Here is a 26,321-nt window from a genome sequence, read left to right as displayed (position 1 = left end):
TGGAAGTCCAGAAATAAAGTTTATTTCAGTTCGTCTTCAGCCTTCACAACAATTTAAATAGCAGGACAGAAGACGTCCGTCTCTGTACACATTGGTTAGTAAAAAAAAAAATCTAAACTGATACTGATACTGCGTCTCATTTTATTGTTTTTCGTTCTTTGCATTGAGAGGAAACATCCAAGTCGATGCAGCAACAGTAACCGTGCTTTTAAAGAGTTCATTAGAAGCACAAAAGTTCAGTTTGTCTCCCTTCTCTTGTCCTGAGGGAGTGCCTACAAAGAAAATGCTCCAGATAAAAACAATCTTTAACACAGCCGGCTCCGCCAAGAGAACACTGATTGTTTGGCAACGAGCAATATTTTGAGGCAATGGAAGCTGAAACATTTCCCTGCAACCTGCTCCAGGTATAACCGTCCTAAAGGCCTGCAGCGTGTTCATATTTTCCCAGGAAATTTTTGTTAAAGGAAATTGATATTTGTTTGTAATTTTAAAAGTCTGAAATTCAAAATGATCTGAGCATTTAATCTGGTAATTCCACATTACAAATGCCAGAATCAGCTTAGTTTATATACAATAACTTTGGCATTTCACAATGAAGACATGATTCATTCACTGCGCCTTCATACTATGATTTTTGTCTCACAGACCTTCTAAGTAGACTTTACAGATGACTCTCAGGTTCAACAGCTGGCTGCACGAAATTTCAGATGAAAAATTAATTAAAATTAAAACAATTCATATCCTCACAGAAAAAAACTGACACTTCAAGTTGGTTTAAAACCGATTTAAAATTTGGTTGCACTTTTTAACAAAGTTTAAGATTGTGTTTTAGTCCTGAAAATTTCATGTGTCCATCTGCTGAACTCCTGAAGTGATGAAGGACAAATAAGGCAATTTAAAAAGCACCAACCCTGTACGCTTTAGAGGCCTGTAATTCAGAGTTTTCACAGTATTATGGTAAAATTTTGCATGACTTCAGTTATGCTAAAGTTACTGTATAAAAACAAAAGATTAAAAAATTATTTTCTTATAATTAGCATCAAATTACTAATTATAATTTGGCAGGAAAGCATGAACGTTATGTTGAATCTTTGGGAATGATTACAGACCTTTAAATACAAAAAGGCCATATTTTCCCCAGCTGCTTTAGCTCTTTTGAGGCAACTTTCTGAAAACCTGAAGGTACGATCAGCAGGTTGGTGTCGAAATGACTGAATTAGGGATCTGCTGTGTCTGACGTCCCAACAATAGGAAAAACAACCCTGTAGGACAACGGGGTGTTTAGGGGAGTTTAAAGCCTGGGCTTCAGGGATTACTTGTACATACACGGACCTAATTACTTGAAACTCTGCTTAATGTGAGCATCCACCACTGTAATAGTATGTATATGACAGAAAAGAAGTAAATGTATAACAGGTCCCAAATCTGACTTTTTTTTAAGCCGAATGACACCTTGTTTTTTGCAGTGTGCTCACTGGAAGGGGTGTGAAGCAAGCATGGGAACCTTTATGTCCTGAGTAACAGTAAAGTTTTAACCTTGTCACACCTCCTTTACACTTAACTGTCTAAATTTAGCAATTAAACAGTGAAGAGTGAGATATTTGGGAAATATCAATTCAGAGAAATATTAAATGGGGAAAAAACAAAAACATGAAGTGAAGAAACTCTGTATGCATAGTCCCCAGACTTAATCATCCAATCAGAGGCAAAGTGCACAGAGATGACAAACTAAAATGTTGGACTGTTCCTTTAACAGATCAGGACTAGATGCAGGTAAATCCTCCTGAGCCCCACTGCCTCAGATACCCACCAACTACCGCAGCCCACCACACACAGCGAGTGTGCAAAGCCAGAGAAATAGAAAACTGCAAAAAGGTGACTGTAAACCATCTGAAACTGCAGTGCAGGATGATACTGACTCAAACTGCAAAACATATACAGGAATGTGAATTTAAAAACTAGAGAATAAATCCAACCACGGTGAAACATCAGTAACAGTAATTGAATGAACATAAACATGCGTTTAAAACATAACAGACGTGATCCAGTTTTTCCCACAGCTTTTAAAAAACTGGGGCTGTAATCTGTTCTGCTTTTCATGCAATCGGACAGCAAGTATAACAAAAGCCTTTAGAGGGCGCTAGTGAGGCTCTAGAGGCTGTGTCAAACATTAAAGGTTTAGAAAATTACAAATCATTTTTGGATTACAAGAAAGCGCCACAAAACGTTCCACCACTTAGGAATGCCTCATTTACCGAGTTCATTTAGTCCTGCTTCATATTGTTATCTTTGATATATGCTGCGACTTAGAGCTGCAACATTTTTAATGCAGTAATGTTCCTGGGAGATAAACACCTTGTCAGTTATTCTACAAAATGTAGTTTCAGGGAGACCGTTTAAAACTTATAAACAAAGCTGAGGTTTCTGCAGAACACAAATGGACGTTTCTCAACTAAAGAGCACAATCTGTAATTGCATAAGGGATTAGTCATGGTAGTGCATGGTCAGTGGTTCCAGCCAGCTACATCGAACCACTGAGAATCATCTACAGTGTGTTTGTATGGCAAAGTGGAAGCAGAAGTGGGCAGGGCTTAATCTTTTAAGGTGGGGTTACAGTCCTGAGTGTTGTTGATTGTTCGATTATACGCTCACTTTTTAATCTATATATTTTTATGTTTTTGATTTTTTTTATATTAACCCGACAATGTGGGTCTGCTAATAGTAAGTCAATGATTTTATAAATGACTGGCTTGTATTTGCCAAGTATTTCCAGAGAGTGGTGGAAACTTGAAAAGTTTAGACATATAAGCAAGAGTTCTGATAAATTAAGGTGGAAATGTGGCTCGTGATAAATAAAGTCTCCCATCTTAAACACTGAACCAGAAAATGTTGCAGTATTGAAAAAAAATGGATATGAGTATCAGATTACAGCCTCAGTCTTTGTGTTTCAAGCTTTGAGAAAGTTTGTAAAACTTCAATCTCACAAAAGATGGAAAAGAAAAAGGAGGAAAAAGCTTAAACGTTTTCTTTACCCACTTCATCGTTCATATGCTCAGCCAGTTTATCAGCTGCTGTAGAAGGTGCATCTTTAAACCTCCCAGTCTCAAAAACACATCAAACTACTAATTTCTACTTCATGCCATAGACGATAAAATCAAAATTAAAAAGTTGAATATAATGTAAAAAAAACCAAACCACATAATTAAATACTAATATATACAGTGGTTTTTAAAAATTTGTTGTTGTGCTGCTGCACGTTAGAAATGTGCATGATTATAACCACATAAAAAATTCTAATCATATAACTGTGTGTAAACATAAATATTAATATTCCTAAGTTCGTCTTTAGTGTTGATCAGAGCACAGTAACAGTGGCAGAGAAACAGGAACTCCAAACCTCCATTTAGAAAATGTTGACACAACAAAATAAAACAAAACAAACAAAAAAAGGAAAAATGCATGAAAAGCTGAAATATGGAGAAGTGAGGTTTCCGTAGGACATCAGCTACCACAGCATCATCATCATCATCATCATCAGCCCATCAAATAAAACAAATCCTTCAGAGAACTTAAGACATGAAACAGTTTGTTTTAGTCAAATCAAAAGCTAAACATCTGAGACAATGAACATGAGAAACTTCAGTTACATTCTAGCTAGTTGTTGTTTTTATAAGTTGTTTATATCTTTATACAGTGTCTGTTCAAAACAACAGTCATCTAAAGGCGCTTTTATTGTAAGTTACATACTACATTATTAGAGAGAGAACTGCAACAATCACACAATCACCTATAAGGAGTACTTGGTGACAACGGGGAGAATGAACTCCTTTTTAACAGGAAGAGACCTCCAGCTGTTAGGGTTGGGCTGCATTTAGTGTGACTGGGCGGAGGGTGGAGCAAAAGAGAAGAGAGTAAAGATGGACACAGAGAGACTACAAACAACAAGAGAGCAACAGTTGCACATATAAGAATAAAAAGAAGTGAAGTAGAAGAGCTCAGTGCATCATGGGAAGTGCAGCCTGAACCTATAGCAGCATAAAAGGATGTTTCAGGGTCACCTCATCCAACCATAAGTAAAAGCTTTATTACAAAGGAAATTTTAGAAGTGGACAGTTCAGTTCAGGGTGTCTGTCTCCTGAATCCAAACTGGGAGCTAATTCTTTAGCCCGATAGCCGAATTCTCCAGCTTTCATTCTACTTTTTGAAACTTTTACTACGAGGTCTTTAAGGTATGATAGCACCTGATTATTCTGGACTTTCTATGTAAGGATGAAGATTTAAAAAATACATTCTGGATTTAACAGGGAGCCCATGAAGTTGAGCCAATTTGGGAGAAATATGCTCTCTCTTTTTAGTCGCCTTAATCCTCTTACTGTTGCGTGGTGATCACTTGGGATCAACTGAAGGCTTTTCAGGGACCTCTTAAGACATTACCACTGGAACATGTAATCAAGAAGCATTTTTATGTCCCGTGTCACTATTTGTGGTCAGTTTTCTGTAATGTCTCACACAAACTATGTAAATTAATTTACGTTTCTCATGTTCTGCCTCGTACTGTTTGCTCTTGATTGCTTTCTGTTCATTATGCGCTTTCTGCCCTTCAGTAGGAACTAGCTGGTTAAACGTTACTGGTTTTGCTCTTGCCCTTGGCTCCGCCTCCTGGGCTGCTTTTACTCTCCGACTTCCTGCCAGATGAGTTCTGCATGGTGGACACTTTAACCGCAGAACCCGACTGACCACCACTGTTGTTGTTATTATGGTTTGAGTTTCCGCTCAGTGTCTCCATGATGGAGCGGAACGTCCCGAAAGGCCGCTTGCTTTCAGAACTTCCTGTTGGAGTCCTCTCCTTCCCTTGATGCACTTTTGTTGGCTCTGCCTCCTGACTGGAGCTCTTGTGCACCTGCTCATCGAATGTAACCCTCAGTTTGAGGTTCTGGGATGTCTTCCTGCGAGATGAGGGAGACTTCAGGGCACTCTTGGGGCTGGTTGCGACTTTCTGGCCATTGGTGGCATCCTGGTCCCCTGGACCGTCTGGGGTTTTGCCATCTGTGGCTTCAGGGTCACTGGAGGTGGGGGACGGGTTGTAGCCAATGCTATCTACTGACTTTGATCCACTGAGAGAAAATGCCAGCTTCCTCTCAACGGTGGAAGATGATGATGAGGGGAGGTGCTTTTTCATCATTAGTTGGAGGTGGTTTGACACCGGCTCCTCCTCTGTGATTGGCAAGTGGGATGGCCTATCAGGTCGTAGTGTGTTTGAGGGTGGAGCTCCCTGATTCTTGCCCTCTTCTGGTGGATAACCATCTGAATCAGATTCGCTTAAGGAACGCTGCATGATCTGTTTGAGTCTTGCTAGTTTGAGCTCTCTCCTCTCCACCAGCCCAATTCTGCGGCCCCCAGGAGCCCCAGGGCCTTCTCTGCTCATACCACCTGCAGGAGGCGGTCTCTCTCTAGGACAGAGTGTCTCCGACATGTCCTTCCCCAGGAGCTGCCGCAGCACAGAGTCTGGACCCACCCCTCCCTGACGAACCAACCAGTGACCGTCACCAGGAGTCCCCTCAGCAGTCAACATCATCTCTTGCCACGCCTCCACAGAGGGTTGATGGGAGCTGCAGTGCAGACAGGGAGACAGAGATCATGCTCCATGTTCATATTTTCCCCCCACGTGGACTTATTATTTCTACTACCACCATTTCCTTTAATAAACAGTAATCAATACATTTTGCTACAAAAGTAACAGATAAACTTTAACACTGTCTGTACAAATACTGATGTGTATTTAAGACCCATTTGAAATTGTAAAACACATTTTTGAAAAGCTGAGACACTGCATTGCATTTTTTATACAATACATACATAATGTCAGAATAGTTTGCCAAGTGCGGCCAAACATGCACATGAAAAATAATATTACTGTTTAGTAATAGTATTTCTGCCTTTGGTTAGCGATGAAAGCAGTGTTAAACTGGCTAGTCAACTACTTATTCACATCCCTAGTACATACACACCACTCAACAGTAAAACACAGCCTTTTTATTTAAGCAGTGTGTTGCTCAGCTGTTACCTGCTAGATCTGTTGGAATCATTAGCAACGATTTCTGTTTGTTTGGCATGACCTAAGGCACACGTCTATGTTTTTCAAGTTATTGTGGTCCCTCACTAAGCTCTACTGAGAAAACTGCTGCTTTGTCAGTTTACCAGCTCTGACTCATTAAGCAGATCTTAGCTTCCACATCTTGACTTCTTTTATTAGATGATTAACTTTCATCTGTATGGCTTTTACACACCGAGCGTGTTTGTGTGTGTGTGTTAGGATATGCCTGTTACCTGGGTGATCTGGACGGTGTCCCCTCTGCCTTGTTGGGCTCCATCAGTCTCTGCAGCTGCTTCTGTAAGGCCATTCTCTCTGACGCCTGTCTACATGACAAACACGCAACACATATGACAGATCTAACACTGAGACAGCTCCTGTGTTTTTCCAAGAACACTGAAGTCTGAATGCTGTCTGTTTCAAAACAAATACACAAACAGATTTCATGATGCAAATAACTAATAAAAGATATCCCACAAAGACTCAAATAGCTCTTTTCTACTAGTACCCACTCATCTTGGCTCAGCTTGACTTGGCTCTGTTTTTAGGGTTCATTAGATAGCAGTACCTGGTATCAGATACTTTTTTAGTACTTGCTCAGCTGGGGTTCGATGTGAGCTGAGTCTATGTGAAAATGTGACGTCGACAGGCAGCATGCCACCGATTAACCAGTCAATGATGAGTCATGAGAGAAAAATCCAAACCGCCATTTTTAAAAATGGCCCTGGATAGTTTCCAGCAACCGTGAAGTGAATAAGAAGTTTAAAAAAAAATGGACGGCTGGATCTTTTCCAAAGAATTATTATTAATGACCACCAGTGGTGATGATGTTCTTATCTCATAATATGATAAGCTGAACATTTGGGGTTATGACATATTTGAGACTCAGATAACAGGATGATAACACTACAATTCTAAACTATGCAAAAACACATCAACTTACTCATTGAGCTGCTTGGTGAGCTTAACAACCTGCGAGGCCAGCGACATGCAGGTTTCCACTACAACCAGGTAGCGGGCGCAAGTGGTGTGTCCCTGCCGCTCGGCACTCTGGGAAGGCCGCTCCCCCTGCTGGTTCTGGAATGTCACATTGGAGCCGTACTCCACCAGAGTCTGGATAAACAAACACAAACCTTTCACAGTTCTGAGCTCTAGCCCTCAAGTTTCAGACGTTTCAAAGAAGCAGCTCTCTCATTTAAACCATATCATTAGTTATCAGTATTTTGATTGTCAGCCTGGGCTAGCCAGCAGGAAGCAGACAAGACTAATAATATCCGCCCTTCCTTCAGCAGGGTGTGCCACCTACAGAGAAAATACCCCTCAGCCTCTATTGTAGGAAAATAAGCAAAAAGTGTAAAACCTAACACTTGTAATAAATCAGTGTTGTGTCAGGTTAAGTAAGAGAAAAAGGAACTAACCAGAATGTTGCAGCGAGCATTTAACCTTTTACTCTACAGAAGCGTGATGGATGGTGATAAAGTGATAAATCTCCGAGCAAAGAAACAATATTTAGGAACAGGAAAAAAAAGGTTAAAGAAGTTGAACTTTTTAAAAACACCATGAAGGACACATCACCAGAGAAACAGATGAATAAAGACAAAGCATTAGCTGCTCTGAGACAATAAACAATATGACCAACTCTCCACCTGCCGCAGGTCGAGGTTAGAGCTCAAGTCACTCAGTCCACACAGATTCTGACAGCAGGCGGACTAACAGCAGAACCTGCTGTATATTTATGGGAGCAAAACATCCAGTGATGTAAATCTTGAAGGTATATCACAGACTTAAACATCAGGTTACCTGTATACAGCTGAGGTGACCATACTGAGCTGCTATGTGGACTGCAGTGTTTCCGTTCTGGTCGACTTCATCCAGAGAGATAGCCTGTTCCTGCATGAACTGAAGCAACCACAGCAACACCTTCTCCTGAAGGGAGAGATGGCATATCCATTAAAACAATATAACTGAATGCTCATCGTCTTATTGGATCAGTGAAATGAGTTAGAGTAACCATGATAATGTGTTATTATTTGTTAATGATAGTTAAAAGCAGCAATAAATTCTCATAATAAAGTTTAACAGTTCATGTGATTCAAGCATTTCATTTTAGCTTTTACACTAAACCTCGGTGTCGTATTTGACAGCTCGATGTCGCTCGAGCAGCACTCTAAGCAGCTGGTCCGAAACGGTTTTTATCATTTACGGAATATTTCTAAACTCAGACTAATGGTATCAAAGCTTGAACTTGAGATGATTATTCATGCTTTTATTTCTTCTCGTTTAGACTACTGTAACGGCCTTTTTACTTGTTTTAACAAATCAGCCTTAAATCGTCTTCAGACTGTGCAGAATGCTGCAGCACGTCTCTTAACAGGCACCAAGAGAAGATCACATATCACTCCAGTCTTGGCCTCCCTTCACTGGTTGCCTGTAAATTTTAGGTTTCATTTTAAAATTTTAGTTCTAACCTTTAGGGCCCTACATGGTCAAGCTCCTCAATATTTATCTGACCTGCTGAAACCACATACATCTTCTCGGGCTTTAAGGTCATTTGATCAGAGACTGCTGGTGGTACCGCGCACTCGTTTTAAAACTCGTGGTGATCGGGCCTTTCAGACGGTGGCACCGCGGTTGTGGAATTCTCTCCCACTGTCTCTTCGCTGCACGGACTCCATTGATTCTTTTAAGAAACAGCTGAAGACATTTTTATTTGGAAAAGCATTTGATTAATTTCTTCTTATGCTGTTTTTATAGTTTTATTGTTTTACATTGTTTTATTTACTTTTATGTTGTTTTTATATTCCCATTTCCTGTGTTGTAAAGCACTTTGTGATTTTTATCTGTGAAAAGCGCTATATAAATAAATTTTACTTTACTATTTTACTAGAATATCAACACCAAAAATATGCCAGGTTAAGTTATTAAGATGCACAGTTATCCCTTATGTTATGTGCAAGTTATCCCTTGCACAGCGGCTTTACGCTACTCCTATTTCATAGGATGGGTTAAATAAAGTGAATGAATTTTCCTAATGGTAATAATAAAAGATAACTTAAAAATAACACAAATTAAACTTACGCTAAGTAAACAGACAAACAATCTGATTTGTTTACTGACTGCTGTGCCACACACTTGGAAATCACAGATGTCACGAGCAAATTATAAATTACCGATATATCCACCTACTGACTTGTAGGGAATGAAAACACTCAATGCGTAATGTGGAAAAAATAAAATCGGCTGCTCTCATCACCTGCATGTGTGTGTTTATGTGCACGTGTGTGTATTACCTGTCCGTATCGGGCCGCGTAGTGGATCAAACTGGGATGTTCTCTGGTGCAGCTCAGCTCGGCAATGGCTTCTGTCTCACTTACCATCCACCTCACGCACTCCAGATGACCATTCTACAACAAACACGCACTCATGTTTCAATCACTTCGAGCCATATCAGCCGGTGCATGTCCAAACTGCAATGTGACCATGTGCTTCTTTGAAAAAAAGCTAACGAATGTTCTTCATGCGGGCAACAACTTCACCTAAAATAAGCAGAGTTTTTCTAGGAGTAAGAACGGGGCTGGCACAATTTATTTCTTATAGAGTGTTACAGTGAGAAAAGACAGCTTCCTAAAATGTCACAACATGATTCTTGTGATATTTTCCAGAGAGGAACCATTGCTATGAACTTATTTGGGTCTTTAGATCCAAACTGTTATGTACTACTGATATGTGGCCTAAAAAGTAGCCAAGTTCCCACAATGAGTCAGTGAAAAGGTTTATGTCCGTGCAACGTGAGTAATACGACTACATTCATTTAACATACTTCAGCCTGGACCAGGTGGCTGGAAATCTGTCGTCCTGTTAATCTAAGTGTATAAACAACAGTCTTGTTAATAACAACCAATCAGGAATCAGCAAACAGCTGCAGAGCTTGTCTCCAGATAACACACTTCCCTTCTGGCAGCCAATCAAGAGCCTAGTTTCCACTACAGGGCTGCCAAAGCAGGACCTGCTCATATTTGCGGCATTTAACTTCTTTCTTTCCAACATCCTGCGGCTGCCAATAGAGCTGGAGTAAATGTTTACCTAATTTTATCAAAAACCTCCATCTTATTATTACAGTATGACCTCACTGACCAGCTGTCAGTTACCAATCAAATGTCTGCATACCCTTGTTAGCTTACAGATGTTTTTTTCTACTTTCAGGAGGACTAATATTTTGACCTGTAGGTACGAACAGTGGGAAATTGAAGACTTAAAGGGTAGAGAGGCACATTACATTCACATCAAGCGGGGTAGATACATAGCTAAAATAAGGCTGAAGTTGCATAAACACATTTTTTACACTTTTGTTGGGCTTTACCTGACAAACAAGATACTGCAGTTAATGTGTGTAACATGCATGATGACACCGCTGAATGCCAACACTGCTGGGTGACCCTGAACACACCACACAGTGGGGTGCCAGTACTCTAGCTTGATGTAATTCAAAGTTGTCTTCTCAATGTCATTAAAGCAGAATCTCTGGCAGCACTTGAATACAAACATGTTACTTTGGAGACATACACCCAGTCTAACACTGAAGTTCACCTTGACCCCCAGACCAGCGGGGGTGAGCTGCTGGTTGTTGCGCTCATTGAGACAATCCTCCCCCATCAAAGATGTGAGATGCTGCAGACAGTCAGCGTGGCCCTGAGAGGCCGAGATGTGGAGCAGGTTGTTTCCATCCTCGTCTCTGATCAGCTCCAGATTATCAGCTGCCAGGTGAGGCTGCACAAGGAGGACAAAGAGGAGAAAACACAGAGGTTGTGAAGTGTAAAGGACGACGGGGCGATGAGGAGAAGGATGACAAAATATGATGAAATACGCACCAGCAATGAGATCTGTCCTTCTCTAACGATGTTAATGATGTTCTGGTTCTTCTTGGATTCCTCGTCTACTTCCCCTCCTGCTCCACCACTCCCTCCAAACCCCCTTGACCCACCTCCCACTCCTCCTGATGCAGAAGCCCGGGATTTGGAGCTGTCCTGCCTGCTCACGCTGCCCCCTGGCAGAGGGAAAATTAGTCCCGGGCCCCCTGGAGGGTCCACACTTGGTCTCTGGCTCTGAGAGTCTGGATAGACCCGTGCAGACAGCAGTTTGTCTGAAAATCATGTCATGTCTTTATATGTATATATATGTTAGCACAGAAGAACTGAACAGAGGACAGTACATTTATTTAATACCTGCATCAGAGAAAGAAGAGAGGGAGGAGGAGCAGCTAAGGAGGCCAGAAGACATCTCTGGCTGGTAACCTCCTCCTCCACCTGGGGATCGGTGGAGGTGGTGGAGGTCTGGATCCATTGATTTGGACTTCCTCAGGTCAGACCACTTCACTGGTGACAGAACGCAATACTGCAGAAAAGTGAGCTTTTAGTTTAAGTGAGAAAATTACAGTCAGTTATATTGGAGTCTGCAGAGGGTCCCAGTGCGGTGGAAGACATCATGCCTCGTCCCTGTACCAAAGACGCCACATGCCAGTGGCCCCCAGGATTACAGGCCTGTGGCACTGACCTCCCATATCATGAAGACCCTGGAAAGACTCATCTTGGACCAGCTCCAACCCATAGTCAGACCACATCAGGATCCCCTTCAGTTGGCTTACCAGCCCTGACTCGGAACTGAGGACGCCATCATCTACCTGCTCAATCGTGTCTACACCCATCTGGACCAGCAGGAGAGCACTGTGAGGTGCATTCAACACCACCAGGCTGACTCTCCTGGGTGATAAGCTAACAGCGATGCAGGTGGATGCTTCTCTGTGTCCTGTTGATTACCTGACAGGAAGACCACGATACATGTGTCTTCCACATTGTGATGGTAATTAGCAACACAGGGGCACCACAAGGGACCATCCTCTCCCCCTTCCTCTTCACCCTCTACACCACAGACTTCAGCCACTGCACAGAGACCTGCCATATTCAGAGGTTTTCTGATGGCTCTGTGGTGGTTGGATCAGCGGGGGTGATGAGTCAGAGTACCGGGCTGTGGTTGACTCCTTTGTCACGTGGTGCGAGCAGAATCATCTGCAGCTCAACATGGCAAAGATCAAAGAATTGATTGTGGATTATAGGAAGACCAGGAAATCCACGGGGTCAGCGTGGACATTGTAACATTGACTATAGATACCTTGGAGTACACATAGACAATAAACTGGACTGGGTCAAAAACACCACTGCACTTTACAGGAAGGGCCAGTGTCGTCTCTATTTTCTGAGGCAGCTGAGGTCCTTCAACATGTGTCGGGCAATGCTCAAGATTTTCTAAGGGTCTGTTGTGGCCAGAGCAATCCTCCATGCTGTTGCATGCTGGGGCAGCAGGTTGAGCATTGCTGATGCCAACAGACTCAATAAACTGATCCACAAGGCCAGTAATGTTGTTGTTATGGAGTTGGACTCTCTTAAGGCGGTGTCAGAGAGGTGAATGTTGTCCAAAATAAAGACAATGTTGGACAATACCTCCCACCCGCTCCATGACATACTGGCTAGCCACAGGAGCACGTTCAGTGAGAGACTGAGATTACCTAAAAGCGCCACTGAACAACACAGGAAATCATTCCTGCCTGTGACCATCTCCCTGTACAACTCCTCCATCTAACACACTGTAAACACTGCAATAGTTACATCTTTTGCACACACTCTTTTCTTACTCAGCACTGTTGCTGTCAATTTTCTTGATATTTATTTATATTCACATCTGTCAACCCCGGATATTTATTATTTGGTGATTTGTATATATTGTGCTATTCCTTATATCTTAACATACTGTATTGTTGAATAGTCTAGTCTATTTCTGTTAATGTTACTGTACCCACATAATTTCCCTAGGGATTAATAACACATGCTGATTTTGATTATACTTATATACATTTCTCTGCTACTGATAAACATCAGTGGTTCAAATATTGTGCCCTTTTCTGCATATGATTACTTCACTGTGTACTTCAAATATTAAACAAGATGGTTATTGAAAATGAAAACAGGCACAAAAACATTTTACATTAAAAGATAACTTTAGCTTCATCCACATTAGCTTCACTTTACAAAGTGGTAGCTATATTTATTTGTTTATGTATATGTTTAAGTCTGCACAGAGGCACTGTAAATACAAACAGAAATATGAAGCATAAAAGATGCTGGCTGACTCACCTGAGTTTGTGAGCTACTACTGCTGCCCAGGCTCAGAGGCTCATTGTGAGTTAAAGTGGAGTTCTTCAGCCCTCCTCCCCGATTCCTCTCCAGTGTGCCTCCACCTATGTTGCTCCCCGTCACTGACCGCTTGTCGTGGGGAACACGGGGCAGCGTGGACATCTGCTGAGTGGACTTGATATAAGGCACATCCAGGATCTCATCCATGTCCAGGTCATAGTGCTCCAGTTCCCCAAACAAAGCCTGGGGGTTGTTGCTCCCTCCAACAACACCAACACTGCTGCCCAGGCTCTTAGCCTTCCCCCCTTGCCCGTCAGAGGAGGCATTAGTCTGTTTGTCAGGGTCATCCTTACTACTCTCAACTGGCTCCCCCAGAACCAGCCCCTGACCTTGGACTTTACCATCGGTCTCTGCGTCAGTGGTTTCTGGTTGGTGCTTAAGAGGTGAGACCCTCTTCACCGGCCGGAACTTACTGTGAACCTCAGCAATGCCTGTGGGTTTGATTCCCCCGCCGCTGTGGGAGGACACACTGCGGCTCCAATTGATGGCTGGAGCTGCAGGAGGACAGGATGATCAGAGATCTGATCTAAACTGTTTCAAGCCAAACTGTAATTATATTATTGTTAAGTTACCTTGCCTCTCCTCTGCCTGACCATCGCTTCTCCTGGACAGCTCAGGGATGCTCTTCAGAGACGTGACAGAATACTGTAGGAGGATGAGGAAAGATAAAAAAAAAAAAGAAAAGACAGAAAATTGTACGCAGCAGTCCAGCAGCTGTGCAAGGAAGTTATATTTAGATATTAGCCAATTACTTTAAGTACTGACAGATTGTGACTTGAAGCAGTTACAGCTGTGTAATTTCAAACTCCTTCCTACACAGACCCAAAGCCAAGAAAATCTGTCCAAATCCTTCCGTCATGAAAGTTAACGGAATAAAAAAAATGCACTGACTAAATGCGACCAAGAACAGAGCAGTTCGAGGCCACCTTGACTGCACGATGCTACAGTCAAGGCCACCTGTATCATCCCAGCCATCAAAATTGATACAATGCTATGGGCTGGCTAATTTATTTTATTTTCCTATTTATCAGATAGATAAAACAGGTCCTGCCACTTAGCCTTAGGGTTAGTGTGTATGGCTGATTTATACTGTAACTTAGAGGAAAGTGCATCCCTGATCCATGCCTTTGCCACTACCCTAAAGGCCTACATCCTGTGGAACCTGTGCAATGATCACTAACAGCTGTCTGCAGCTGGCTTTGTCTGAGCATCTCTGACTTTAACCTGATCTGTTTTCTGTGGTGTGTCAGTTGGTTATCAGCTTCAGCTCTTCATCACTTTTTATCTGAGGTTACTGCCTGAGTCTGCTGCTGGCACCATCTGCACAGACATGGTCTGGTTATATGTGGACAATCCAGGCCCAAGTGAACCTCTAATGTATTTACTAGCACATCATATGTCAATTGACACTCACTGGTAGTCTCTTGAGTTGCTCACCTGAAAATCTATCGTTTTCTTGCCCATTTCATGTTGTCATTAGTCATTTCACCCGCAGCTGTTTGAAGTTGCCAAATATCATTCACTTTTTACAGTCTCTCAATGCCACGTCCCTGCAAATTGCTTCCAGTGTGCAAGTAACTTAACTCTCTACTGTTGAACTCCAGCACTGCCAACATTTTTTAATCTATTTGCCTTTCATTTAAAGTGTTGTTTTTTTAAGTTCCTGCAAAAGTACACATTTTTTATAAAGTTCACCAAATGCGGATGATTTTAAGTGAATCAATACTCATGCTAACCATTGATCAAAATAATATTTTTTTAAGCACTGAGCAACCATAAATATGCTTATTGCAAAGCTAGCATTATTTACATAGCTGTGTGTAAACTGAAGGGTGGTAGTGAATAGCATCTTCTTGAGCTCCAGAGATACGCAAAGACTGAAGTGCTTTATATTCTGTTAGCTGCGTACAACCCCATCAAACTTTACTGGTGATGAAGATGCAGCTGGTAGCTGCGCCCCCGTGGGCAGCTTGTCATATCATACTGACCACTGAATCATCAGAGAAGTCGATCTCATCCAGGTCGAGGTATTCAGGAGCCTCCATCTTCACACCACATCATCAGCCTCACAACCAGCTGCAGACAAAAAGGCAAGATGTCAATGTGTGACTATAAAAGCACTAACAAAGCAACAGGATATCACTAATGGTTTCCCTCTGCTCATCAGCATTCAAAGTCAATAGACAGTTTTGTGTTTCTGTGTTTGATGAATGTTTGACCTGATGTTTGACTCATTGTTTTTGGTTTAGCTGAGCCAATTAAAAAAGTCCAGTTTTTAAATTTATGGGAACAATTTGTAAAGAAAAAAAAAAAAGTAGACTTGGGTTTGACTGGTAATTATTCCTCACGCTTATCTTTTTTTTGGGGGGTTGCATTACATATAAATCAGGACAATAAAAGCCACAACCTTCTTTGCCTAGCTTTTTTATTTAGCAGCATTAAAATCATGAAAATGAAAAAAAAAAAAAACCTCTGGGAATTACTGCTGCAGTGATATGATCAGCAGGGATAAAACACAGGAAGTAGCTGCAGGAAACAGTTTGGCTGAAAATGTGCATTGAAGTGCTTTTTGATTATCTTTTTCTAACTGATATGACAAATTTCTGCACCGGGAACAAAGTCACAGAACAAATAACAAAGTCACTTCTATTTTAAGGAGAATTTTCTCTTTCACCCACCAAGAAAGGGCTAAAAGGGATTATTTGAAGCAAATCAAATCCTCTTCTACTGGGTAATGCCGCACATTTAAAACTGTCTAAAGCCCTAACTGTCAACTGCACAATCTGACTGAGCAGTTGTGATCAAAGGCAACAAACAGCAGGATAATCAGGACTAATCACAGAGCAGCGTGACTCGTACCATGAGCACGCAACCTCAACAAACACAAGAGCAAGAAACTCCCTGGCAACAAAAGCCAAACTCTGAAACAAGAAACAGAAAAAAACAAATCTGTCAAATCTGAAAGTTTTCACTATTTTTTTGTACAATAACTAAAGGCTATCTAATGAAGCTATGCAAAATTTTACTGCCGCATTAGGAAACTTTTCTGCCTTACATGGCCTCTGAGTACGTAGGAATTCATTTTTAAAATGCCTAAAATTTCCAACATTTTTGTGTCCTCTTAACATCATAGGTAGAGGATAACCACATGACAATTTCAGGGATGATAAACACAAGCTGCATGCCTTCATTCATTGCTTTGTAAAGTGTGAGACGAACTGCAAATGAGACTATTCGCATTCAAAACAAAAGTTGGACTTTCATGCAGACGTAAAAAAAATACGTGTGAAACTCTGCTTTGTAACTATCCCCACTAGTGAAGACTGTCATTTCCAAAACCCTGCCCCCCCACCCCCCGCTCGCGGTCCGCAGCGCTGTTGAAAAGGCTGTGGAAGTCCCTGTATTAAGCACGTAAACCTGTGGCACAAAAATCACCAAACTGGGACCACCACAGACTGTTTTCCTTCGTGGTGATGCTGGCATGTAAAAGGGCATTTATTCCCTTCAAGGACCTGAAGCTCCATAAAGCACCCCTCCAACAGCCAAACCCATCTGTTCTCTGATTGGATAGTTAAATTTGTGATTGACATGACATTGGCCAATCAGATGAAAGGAAGAAAAGTAGGGTCAAAATGTGTACTTTTTGCACACATACAAATTCTTTTTACACATACAAATCTTTTTTACAAGTACAAAATATTTATGACCACAATTTGAGCCCATAAATATCACCTGACTACATGAAACCTCCAATAACCACTCACAACCTGTGGTTACCAGGGGATCACTGACTAATCATTGGGCCTGCATGAATGTGGCTGATTGGGGGCAAGTATAGTTTTCACAGCAACTTTTAGCAACCACTCTGGAACTGGTCATAGGGTTGTCAACTGGTCTCTAGGCTGGTGTGACTAAGGCCTAAGATGGCTAATAAGGTTTCCAACTATTACTTTTGTTCATTAATCAATTTACATACTAACTCTATAAAAGTCTCCAGAGCCCACAGGGATGTTTCCAAATTACTTCTTTTGTCAGAGGGAGAGAGAATGTGAAAACACATATTGAACAGATTCCATTTACATGACAGCACAGAAAAACTCAACAATCACATCCGCACTGTTTCTAGTTAAGATCCTGCAAGGAAAGAGAAGACATGTCATCAGCTCGTGTCATTCATCAGTGTCATTCTCTTTCTTTGAAAATCCGGCTGTTTTTTGAGTTCAGAGCTCATAACAACGATCAGATCAAAGATGAAACTGGCGTTGAAAGCTCTTCATAGAAACCAAACTCACACAGACTAGTTTCTGGTATTTAGTAAATTACTTTAAAGCTCTATTTGTCACGACTGGGGCAGCAGCCGTGTGATGAGTGGAAAGGAGGACTCAAATGCAGCATTTACTAAGATGTGAGGGTGGTTTATTAAGAATACAGAACACAAAGAGGGGGAGGGCAAAACAGAACTAAGGAGAAACTAAACTGGGAGAAACTAAACCATAGAATAGCAAACCTGAACACGAAGGGAGGAGAGCACGCAGAGGATTCACGGAGTAATACAGACGACGCGACGAGGAACAGAGGCAGACACACACTATAAATACACAGAGGGACACTGGGAAATCACACACAGGTGGGAGTCACAGCTGGACCTGATTATGCTAATGAGACAGGGAACACTAACACCAGGGACCAACAGGGGGAGCACCAACCCAGAAACCCAGTATCCAAAACCCCAAAACACAAACCATCCCAAAACAGCCCACAAATAATAATAATAATAATAACAACAACAATAAATACACCAAACACAAAATCACTGATTCACGGACTCAGGACCACGACACTATTAGCATATTTTTATAATAACACTTGAGGCCATTTTAATTCTATGTTTCCCACTTACAAAATAACTACCAAAAACTGCCAAAAAGTGAAGAATATATTTCTTAGAATTGAAAATAAGATGTGCTGAAGAAAAGATGAGACATCAAAAGATAGACACATTATACAGAGAAGGAGATTTCACTAAACACCCAGTGGCCCACTCCTTCACACAAATAGCCAAACAGCAATAGAAAGTCGATGTTGCCATGTTGTGTGGCACATGTATACTGTTGAGGTTCAGTTTCAGCTGAATGGGAGTGGGTGTATCTGTAGGTAAATACACTTCTTGAAATGTTCCTTGGCTTATTATTGAGTTCCTGCCCCTTTATATCCCATGGTTCATGTTCACCTGAACCTCATATAGATTTTCTTAAAAAGTAAAATTTGAAGAATAATTTTAAAGTAAAAAAAAAGACTGTTTTATTTAGCTGATAATATTTAGCAATATTGCATGGAGGAAAGATGCCAGTCCTATATACGATTTCAGTATGCAAGTTAAAGAACATACGCATGGTCAAAAATGACTCACATTACAACAGGAGGACACAATAATGCCACCCAGAGTATCAGGTTAGACACAGGCTTTCTGAATTTTTTAGGGCCAAATAGAGTGACCTCGGTTTTGTTCAAGTTTTGAAGTTGAAAATTACAAGTCAGACTGCCCTTTATGTCTCCAAGACATGCCTGTAGCTTCAGTAATTGATTTTTCCCCCCTGACTTAATAGTTAAAGAAAATCAGGTATTATCTATATAGTAACAGAAATGTATCCATGTGTAACTGCATTGCTCTCTGCACTACATGAAACCCTATAGAACTCATGACTCCATCTTTTGTATGAGAGGAAAAAAACCTCCAAGTTTACATAAAGAAACTGGAACTGGACAAATATGATTTAAAGCAGCACAGCAGATTTCTAGCTTTATCCTTCTCATCTGAAGCAGCGTGCCATTCGTTCAGTGCTTTATTACTTGCAAGTGGGACGGGTAGCTATTTTTTCTCAAACAAAGTAAACATTTTCTGTGTTTGTTTATTTAACATCTTATTTGGCTATAAGTGGAATTTTATACACACAAGACTGACGAAATGTATGCACATTTAGAAAGAGGCTTCAAAACAGCTACAATAAATCCCAAATTGTTACAAAGGTGGCTTTAAAAAAAGCGGCAAGATTTCTTAAGACTAAATTTGTGCTGATGTTAAAAAATATCTATACACACAAATTAGAAATAAAAAATGAAAATGAAAAAAACTGATTGCTCATTATCCCCATTATTTGCAAGAAATCTGCAGCTTAATCAGTGATGGAAGTATTAGTCACGAGAGGATCACAAGAACCTAAAATAACACCATGGCCACAGTGGAGTCAGACTATGAGACCTCTCACGTCATCAGGTGGTGTACCTACAATAAGATCCAGATGTTCTGAGGGAACATTTCATTTCTTTGGCCCTTTCTTTCGGGATCATGGTGCCTGTTGATGTGAGATCACTTACAGCTATCTACATTTAGAACCAAACTGAAAAATCGTCAATTTTCTCACATATATAATAAGTTACTGTGTGCCGCTGTGCCATACCTCGCCTTAAAGAAGCTTTAACCCCTACTCTACCACCTAACTTTCTCATCTTTGATTACTAACATTTTTTTCCTTGTACACTGCTTTCAGAGAAAAATAAAGCAAGAAGTAATTTAAAATTCATATGGTCATTTTCAAGGCAATAATAGAAATGTGTCTGTTTTTCTGGCCACACATTAAGACTACGCTTAGAGATTTCTTTATGTTTTGAGAGGAACAAACGTCCCGTCATGGAAGTCCAAGATGTTCAGAAAGCAACAAACTGGTGCGTCCGTGTAAGACTGGAGCTGTTTTCAGACTGCGTGGGAGTCAACGGGTCAAAATAAAAAACCCTCTGATTGCAGCTTTGAGAAAGAGTCGAGCCTGCATATCCTTGATAACAACAGTTTAGGCTTCGAAACCCGACATCAAAAATGACATAGAACTTTTAAAGAAAAGAAAAGGAAGGAGGACAAGGTCTGCTCACTCTGTTTATGTGAACAGCTGACGAGTCCAAATCCTTCCAGGCAGCAAGACACAAAAATAATCAGAGATGAAGCGTTGTTTTGGAGGAAAGACAAGAAACAAGGATGGGAGTTTATTCTTGCTACTTGCTACTTGCACTTCGCATTTCCCATGGAAATCAGTGAAACTAAAATCCACCTTCCATCATCTCAAAGTCTCCCTTATTTACATGCTTTGACTTGTTTGTTGAACTGGTGTAAAAATAGAAATGGAAGCAGTGATCTAACGACCACTGGGAGGAGGGAATGCACACAGCACCTCTAAAACCCTGAACTCCTCGTGAGGTTAGTTGGGTTCAAGCTGAGCCCTGCCAAACACAGGTTGCAAGATAAAGCTGTAAATCAGACAGAATCGAGACCTGGAGTTTCTTCAGAGCTCACCAAGTTAAATCTACATGTGTAACCGGTGTGATTCTCCGTTGTGTCTGATAAAAAAGGTAAAAGAAAGAAAGACCTCCAAGTAAATAATTTGCCCACTCCAGCTCCTCTCCCACAGGGGAATTGTAGAAAAGGCTGGCATTTATTTTTACATTAAACATAAAGTACGCATTTACACATAACATATTTGACATAAGATAAAACAAAAACAAAAACATGAAATCCGACATACCTGATAAAAAAAGGTAAAAGAAAGAAAGACCTCCAAGTAAATAATTTGCCCACTCCAGCTCCTACGACCAAATACAAACAGTGGGGAAGAGGGTTAGCTCAACCCACCACAACTTCCAAGCTAGCAATGAATATATATTCATGCTAGCATTTATGGCGCCTAAAACACATTTATGATACACACATACTACACACTTATAACATCTAACAAAAACAGGCTTAATAATGACAATAATTGAACTAAAATCGCAATCAGAAACATCCAGGTGGCTAAATATGCATTATATGTGTGTTTTAAAGTGTTGGAAAGAAATGACACCCACCTCTCCCACAGGGGAATTGTAGAAAAGGGGAGAGGCAAAAGGGGTACACTGTATTTATAGGATTGCACCGAAGAAAAGAATGAGGAGGGGCTCTAACTGATAATGAACATAACTACAGGCTTGGAGGTCCTAAAAGTCAGGTATAAAAGGAACGGTTTTTGGGTTTAGAACACATTTTGGGTAATTACAGTAGAAAACCCACACTGACAAAAGAAACTGCAATGATAGCCACAGCATATAACAATAACTCCCATGACACAACTGACTAAATGGATGCTACCCGGGGAGACAATGAGCAGTAGAAAATAGAAAATAGATGATAGATTACCCAATTAAAGAGGAACAGCTAATATCAGCACCCTATTTTTATTCTTGGACTTGGCATCATTCACAGTTCATTATTTATCTTTATCAGGGCATCCAGTTCATCTTCTCTCACTCAAACAAGCTGCTTAAAATCCTCCACTTTTAAGCTAACTTTCTTCTGATTGTCTGCCTGTCACCAGCAGAAACAGTCGCTAAGTGAGGCTTCTGTACTTAGAACCCTCATTGCCATTATGTGCCAGTTTTCAACCAGTGCTCCCCTGGGACTGCTGTGGTTACAGGAGCCATTCAGCTCCTCAACCAGTGTTTGCACCAGAGAAATAAACGCTACTTTCAAGTAGCCTCGCATGTTTGATTTGACAGGTGGTTACTTTACCTATTCTGGCCTTAATATTAGTTGGAAGCAGTCTGATAGATAACAGTTATGTTTTCCAGTAAAAACTGAGGAAATTTATCAAAGATCTGCAGAATTCAACACCTCAGAAAAGAAGATTGTCTGCACACTTTAAGTGTAACAAACCAAGACTTCTGCTCAACAACTGTATTACACGTTGTACAGAAACGGCATTAAATAAGAAATCAGATCAATGAAATCAGCAGGTTGCATTCCAACACAAAAGCTTTAAAATATGCCAATATTGAGAAAGATTCATTTGAAATACAGATTAACTCAAAATGTGCATGTAATTAGCGAAAAATCACTACCGTGAGGTTTTTGTTTTGATGAATATCATTATAGAATTTATGTTGCAAAGACAAAAATGAGACAAAACTCAAATTAACATCTGAGATCAGTGTTTTTGTGATTCCTGCTTCATTTTCCTTTATACCCAAAAGGAATACTTCGCACTAGACAAGATTTAAACCAATCAGAAAGCACTACTTGCGTACTTTAAATGACTAAAAGTACTGTACATGTAGTATGGCAACACTTTAAAAGCAGATAAAAGTAAAATACGAGAAATATTTGACTTTATTTAAAAGGACAGTTAGTATGAAGCAGACTTAAAGAGGCCAACAGAGCCCTATGCTTTCTGCTTTATAAATGACAACAAAGGATGGGATGCGAGTGTGCTCCTATGATTCTCGCTGACAGCTTGTTTAATCCTCGGATACCTGCTCAAGCAGCAGGAGGCTAATCAGTTAAGCTAGCTAGCTAATCAGCATCTAAAGAGGCTAATGTGGAAGCTAACAGGCTAGCCAGGCTGGCAGTTGGAAAATTGGGTCAAAGAGAAAGCTCAGGTAAAAGATAAGGCGGTCGGAATAAGGAGCCGTTAGCTCTCGGTTAACGGACAGTTTTCAGACACGGTACCTTTCGGAAGTCAGGCAGCCGAGGGGGGTTAGCCGGTTTGAGGAGCTGGTTGCTGCTAGTGGTAACGCTAGCTGGATGGTTGTTGGATCCAGCTGTTTTTTTCCCTTCTGTCGCCTCTCTGTCTTGAAAAGCACAAAGACTTTGACATATGGGCAGCACAAAGCGCCGGAAACGGGGTGAGCGCTCACTCTGAGGAAATTTCCCAAGACCACGTAGTGTGGAGAATAGAAAAACTTCACTTTCTTTTTGATTTTTTTAGGCTAAATAAAGCAAAATAAATAATAAAAAATTAAATAAATAAATAAATAATTTGTGTTTGTTTTCTTTTACTATTGTTGTGCAGCGGGGTAGCTTATTCACTAAGGTGCAAAGCAAGAATAATACACATTTTCAAAAGAATTTGAAATAATATCTAAGAAATTTCATAGCATTGAAAATAATGTCAAACATTTTTTTATTTATAAACAAGAGTTTACAAAAAAGTGTTTTCTAGTAAACGTAGAGTAGGTAGTAAAGCAGGTAAACGTAGTAAGATCCCAAGTCCCCCCAAAAACACAAGAACAAAAGACAAACCCCACATAAACAGCATGACTAAAATGAAAAGCACAGCGAAATTACCATAATAATAATGTTATCAATAAACAAAATAATAAGTGAAATAAGTGGGGAACAATCCTAGGATGACTGGGCTAGGTCAGGGTTTGAACAGAGAAGTTTGCCTTTGAGTTTTAAGCAAAAGGGACTGAGTGACAGAAACTGCTAAAAGCTGGAGACAAAATATAGACTTAAAAGACTGATATATAATATATTATGGGGTTGATCGTCAGAGGCTTTAATTCAGTGTTTCACATGTAGAAACAAAGAAATTGAAATTGAAGAAGGGGGGATGTGTTGTTGTTGACCATTTTGAGGTCCAACAAGTGCTATTTGAACAATCAAAGCTATGCCTATGTATCTATGTAACTGAGAAAGAGTGGAGCTGGACAAGCCTATATTGAGTTACATTAGCCGCACTGAGAGGCTTTGATAAATGTTTATAAAAGTCCTTTATAGAAATGCGAAGATAAAATTGTAGATAGTACATCAAAAAATATTATTAATTGTTCTAATAATGGTAATAATGAATCTTCAACTTTGTTACAAGAATTGAATTAATAAAAGTGGAGACGAATAATGTGCACAAATGTGACCTTTATTTGATTTTTTGACCAGATGTGTCCACTTCTTATATATATATAGTATTATATAGAAATTTATTTTACAACAAGAAAAATAAGAAAGAAAGAAAAGGACAATGATGAGTTAAAGTTAGCATTTACAGAAATGCAGAAACATCACGTTCACACAACATACACGCTCTTAAAATAACCATATTTTTCTTACCTTTCAAACCTGCCTATGTAAACACCGCTTTTATTTTTTTAAATTTCTGACTATTAATATCTAGTATCCTAATAATGAACTTATTTTAATAACCGGGGCTATTATTAAAAAAGTGGAGCACCGAGTCTGTCTTATGCTCAGTCTCTCGGTGTCTTTTTCCTGCTGGTAACTGAGGCGTTGTTTCAATAGACGATCTTCGATGAGGGCAGCAGCGCAGACGAAGGAAATGAAGTCCGTTATATGGATCCGTTATCCTTAGAATAAAGACCACACTGAAATCCTGAATGGGGTTTTCATTATAAACGTAATTATATGATTATATAGAATCACAAGGGCAGTTCTTATTGTTATGTTTCATTTCAAGTTAAACTAATATTCTTAAATCTATATTTTAATTATTTTAAACGTCTCCCTTTTCATGAATCTTAACGTTTGGCTGAAACAATGAAGATAAAAAAAAATAGCCTAAATATTTCAATTTTGCATAAACATTTTAAAGTGTTCTTCACCCTCTCCCAGCCTGAACAAGACCCTTTTTCTGTTGTCATTTTGAGCACAAATATTAATGCAACTTCACAAATGGTCTGTCTGGCACGAAAAAATAGATATACTAAAGAAAAATGTCCTTTTTACGCTAAATAGTGAGCGAAAGATAATTTATTTACCCGACCGCAATGATTTAAAACAAACTTCCAAATTTAGTGGTTTCTTTGTCAGCATCCTGGATCTGTCTTCTAAAATGAGCCATTTGACATCATATACACAGTTACATAACTTTTAGTCGCAGAAGCTACTCCACAGATGGGATATAAATGTTAGGTTGTGTTTCCGTGTTTCCATAATAACAGCCTGTAAACCTCTGCTTTACTATACGAGGCATCAGCAGCTCATTTTAACCCCAACACTGACATCTAGTGTCGCAGGAAAGAAAGAATGAACTGCAGTTTGAGTGCTGATAGCTGAACGTTTTGAGCTGAAATGAAATAATTGCTGAATGTTAAGTTAAAAATGTTGAATGAGCTGAAAAAGGCGGAATCATTCACCTGAAGGCTAGAGTGCAGAACTGTTAAAAATCTAAAGTGCACATGCAATTTTCCAAGTTTGGAAAGTAGCTAAACATCCTTAAAATCTAAAAAAGCTGAGTAATGACAAATAAATAAATAAATAAATAAAATAAATAAATTAAATAAATAAATAAATAAATAAATAAGTCAACATTCACACTAAATAGTACCATAATATATATAAAAAATGAGTGATTATATTGTTTATTATTTGCTAAAATGTCTAATAAAGAAATAATCAATAGATTCTTTGTTTTTGTTTTCATTTAACAATAAAAAACATTAATCATTAAAAATGACGACAATCTACCCAGATAAATAAATAAATATTTGAAACAATCTAAATACCGGACAGGTTGTTTTGGGTGTCAATGACATAATTTTAAGCACAAAAGGTTTTCCTCAGGTAAAGGCTCGGTGTGACAAGAGTACCAAGTAGAAGATAATACTCAGATTACACTTTTATTACTCTTTATACCTGCTTCTTTCCAGTACGTGGCAGTAATACTGTGCCACATAGTTTGTATTTCATCCTCGTCTCTTTAAGCTTTCTTTTTTCTCATTTCTGTCCCTTCATCTGTTAAACGAGAGTTCTTCCTTCCTCACAGAGGACCATCTGAATGTTAAACTTATTCTCAATATTGTAGGTCTTTTTATTGTAATATAAATAATAATAATAATAATGTGACTGATCTTGTGAATTGTTGCTATATATGTCACCCAATGGTTAGCAAGTTGCATCAATGTACTGTATAGATTTATCACACTTACACAAACATGTGCTTAATGGAACCAAGCTGCAATCATGGGGCTGAAAAGTGAAGGCAACAGAGAACTGTTAAAAGCTGCAGTCCCTGTAATACCTACTAATGATTGTACAAAAGTAAATCAACCATCAGAAACTATTTTGTTAAAATGCTCAGTTTTACAGGGTGTGTACACGTGTCCTATCACTGGCAGCTGTAGCAATGTTTGGATTTTTAAAGTAACTGACTAACATGAATGGCTTT

The 26,321-nt window shown here is 39.8% G+C and overlaps 1 protein-coding gene across 1 annotated transcript; it reads right to left on the bottom strand.

Moving 5' to 3' along the window:
• On the bottom strand, window positions 1-23,004 carry sncaip (synuclein, alpha interacting protein). Its single transcript, XM_087849414.1, has 12 exons — window positions 22,865-23,004; window positions 15,324-15,411; window positions 13,908-13,980; window positions 13,276-13,829; window positions 11,314-11,482; window positions 10,960-11,231; window positions 10,679-10,858; window positions 9,382-9,495; window positions 7,892-8,017; window positions 7,035-7,204; window positions 6,328-6,417; window positions 1-5,609 (listed from the first exon to the last, which is right to left on the bottom strand). The coding sequence occupies exons 2-12, from the start codon at window positions 15,378-15,380 to the stop codon at window positions 4,619-4,621; spliced, it is 2,796 nt and encodes a 931-aa protein (XP_087705540.1). The 5' UTR covers window positions 15,381-15,411; window positions 22,865-23,004; the 3' UTR covers window positions 1-4,618.
• Window positions 23,005-26,321: the final 3,317 nt, after the last annotated feature.

The sequence above is a fragment of the Neolamprologus brichardi genome, chromosome 12, assembly GCF_056152115.1.
Source record: "Neolamprologus brichardi isolate AB-2024 chromosome 12, ASM5615211v1, whole genome shotgun sequence".
In the NCBI taxonomy this organism is placed as follows: domain Eukaryota; kingdom Metazoa; phylum Chordata; class Actinopteri; order Cichliformes; family Cichlidae; genus Neolamprologus; species Neolamprologus brichardi.
The sequence above is the reverse complement of the archived record's forward strand: the minus strand, read 5'-3'. Positions and strand labels throughout refer to the sequence as shown.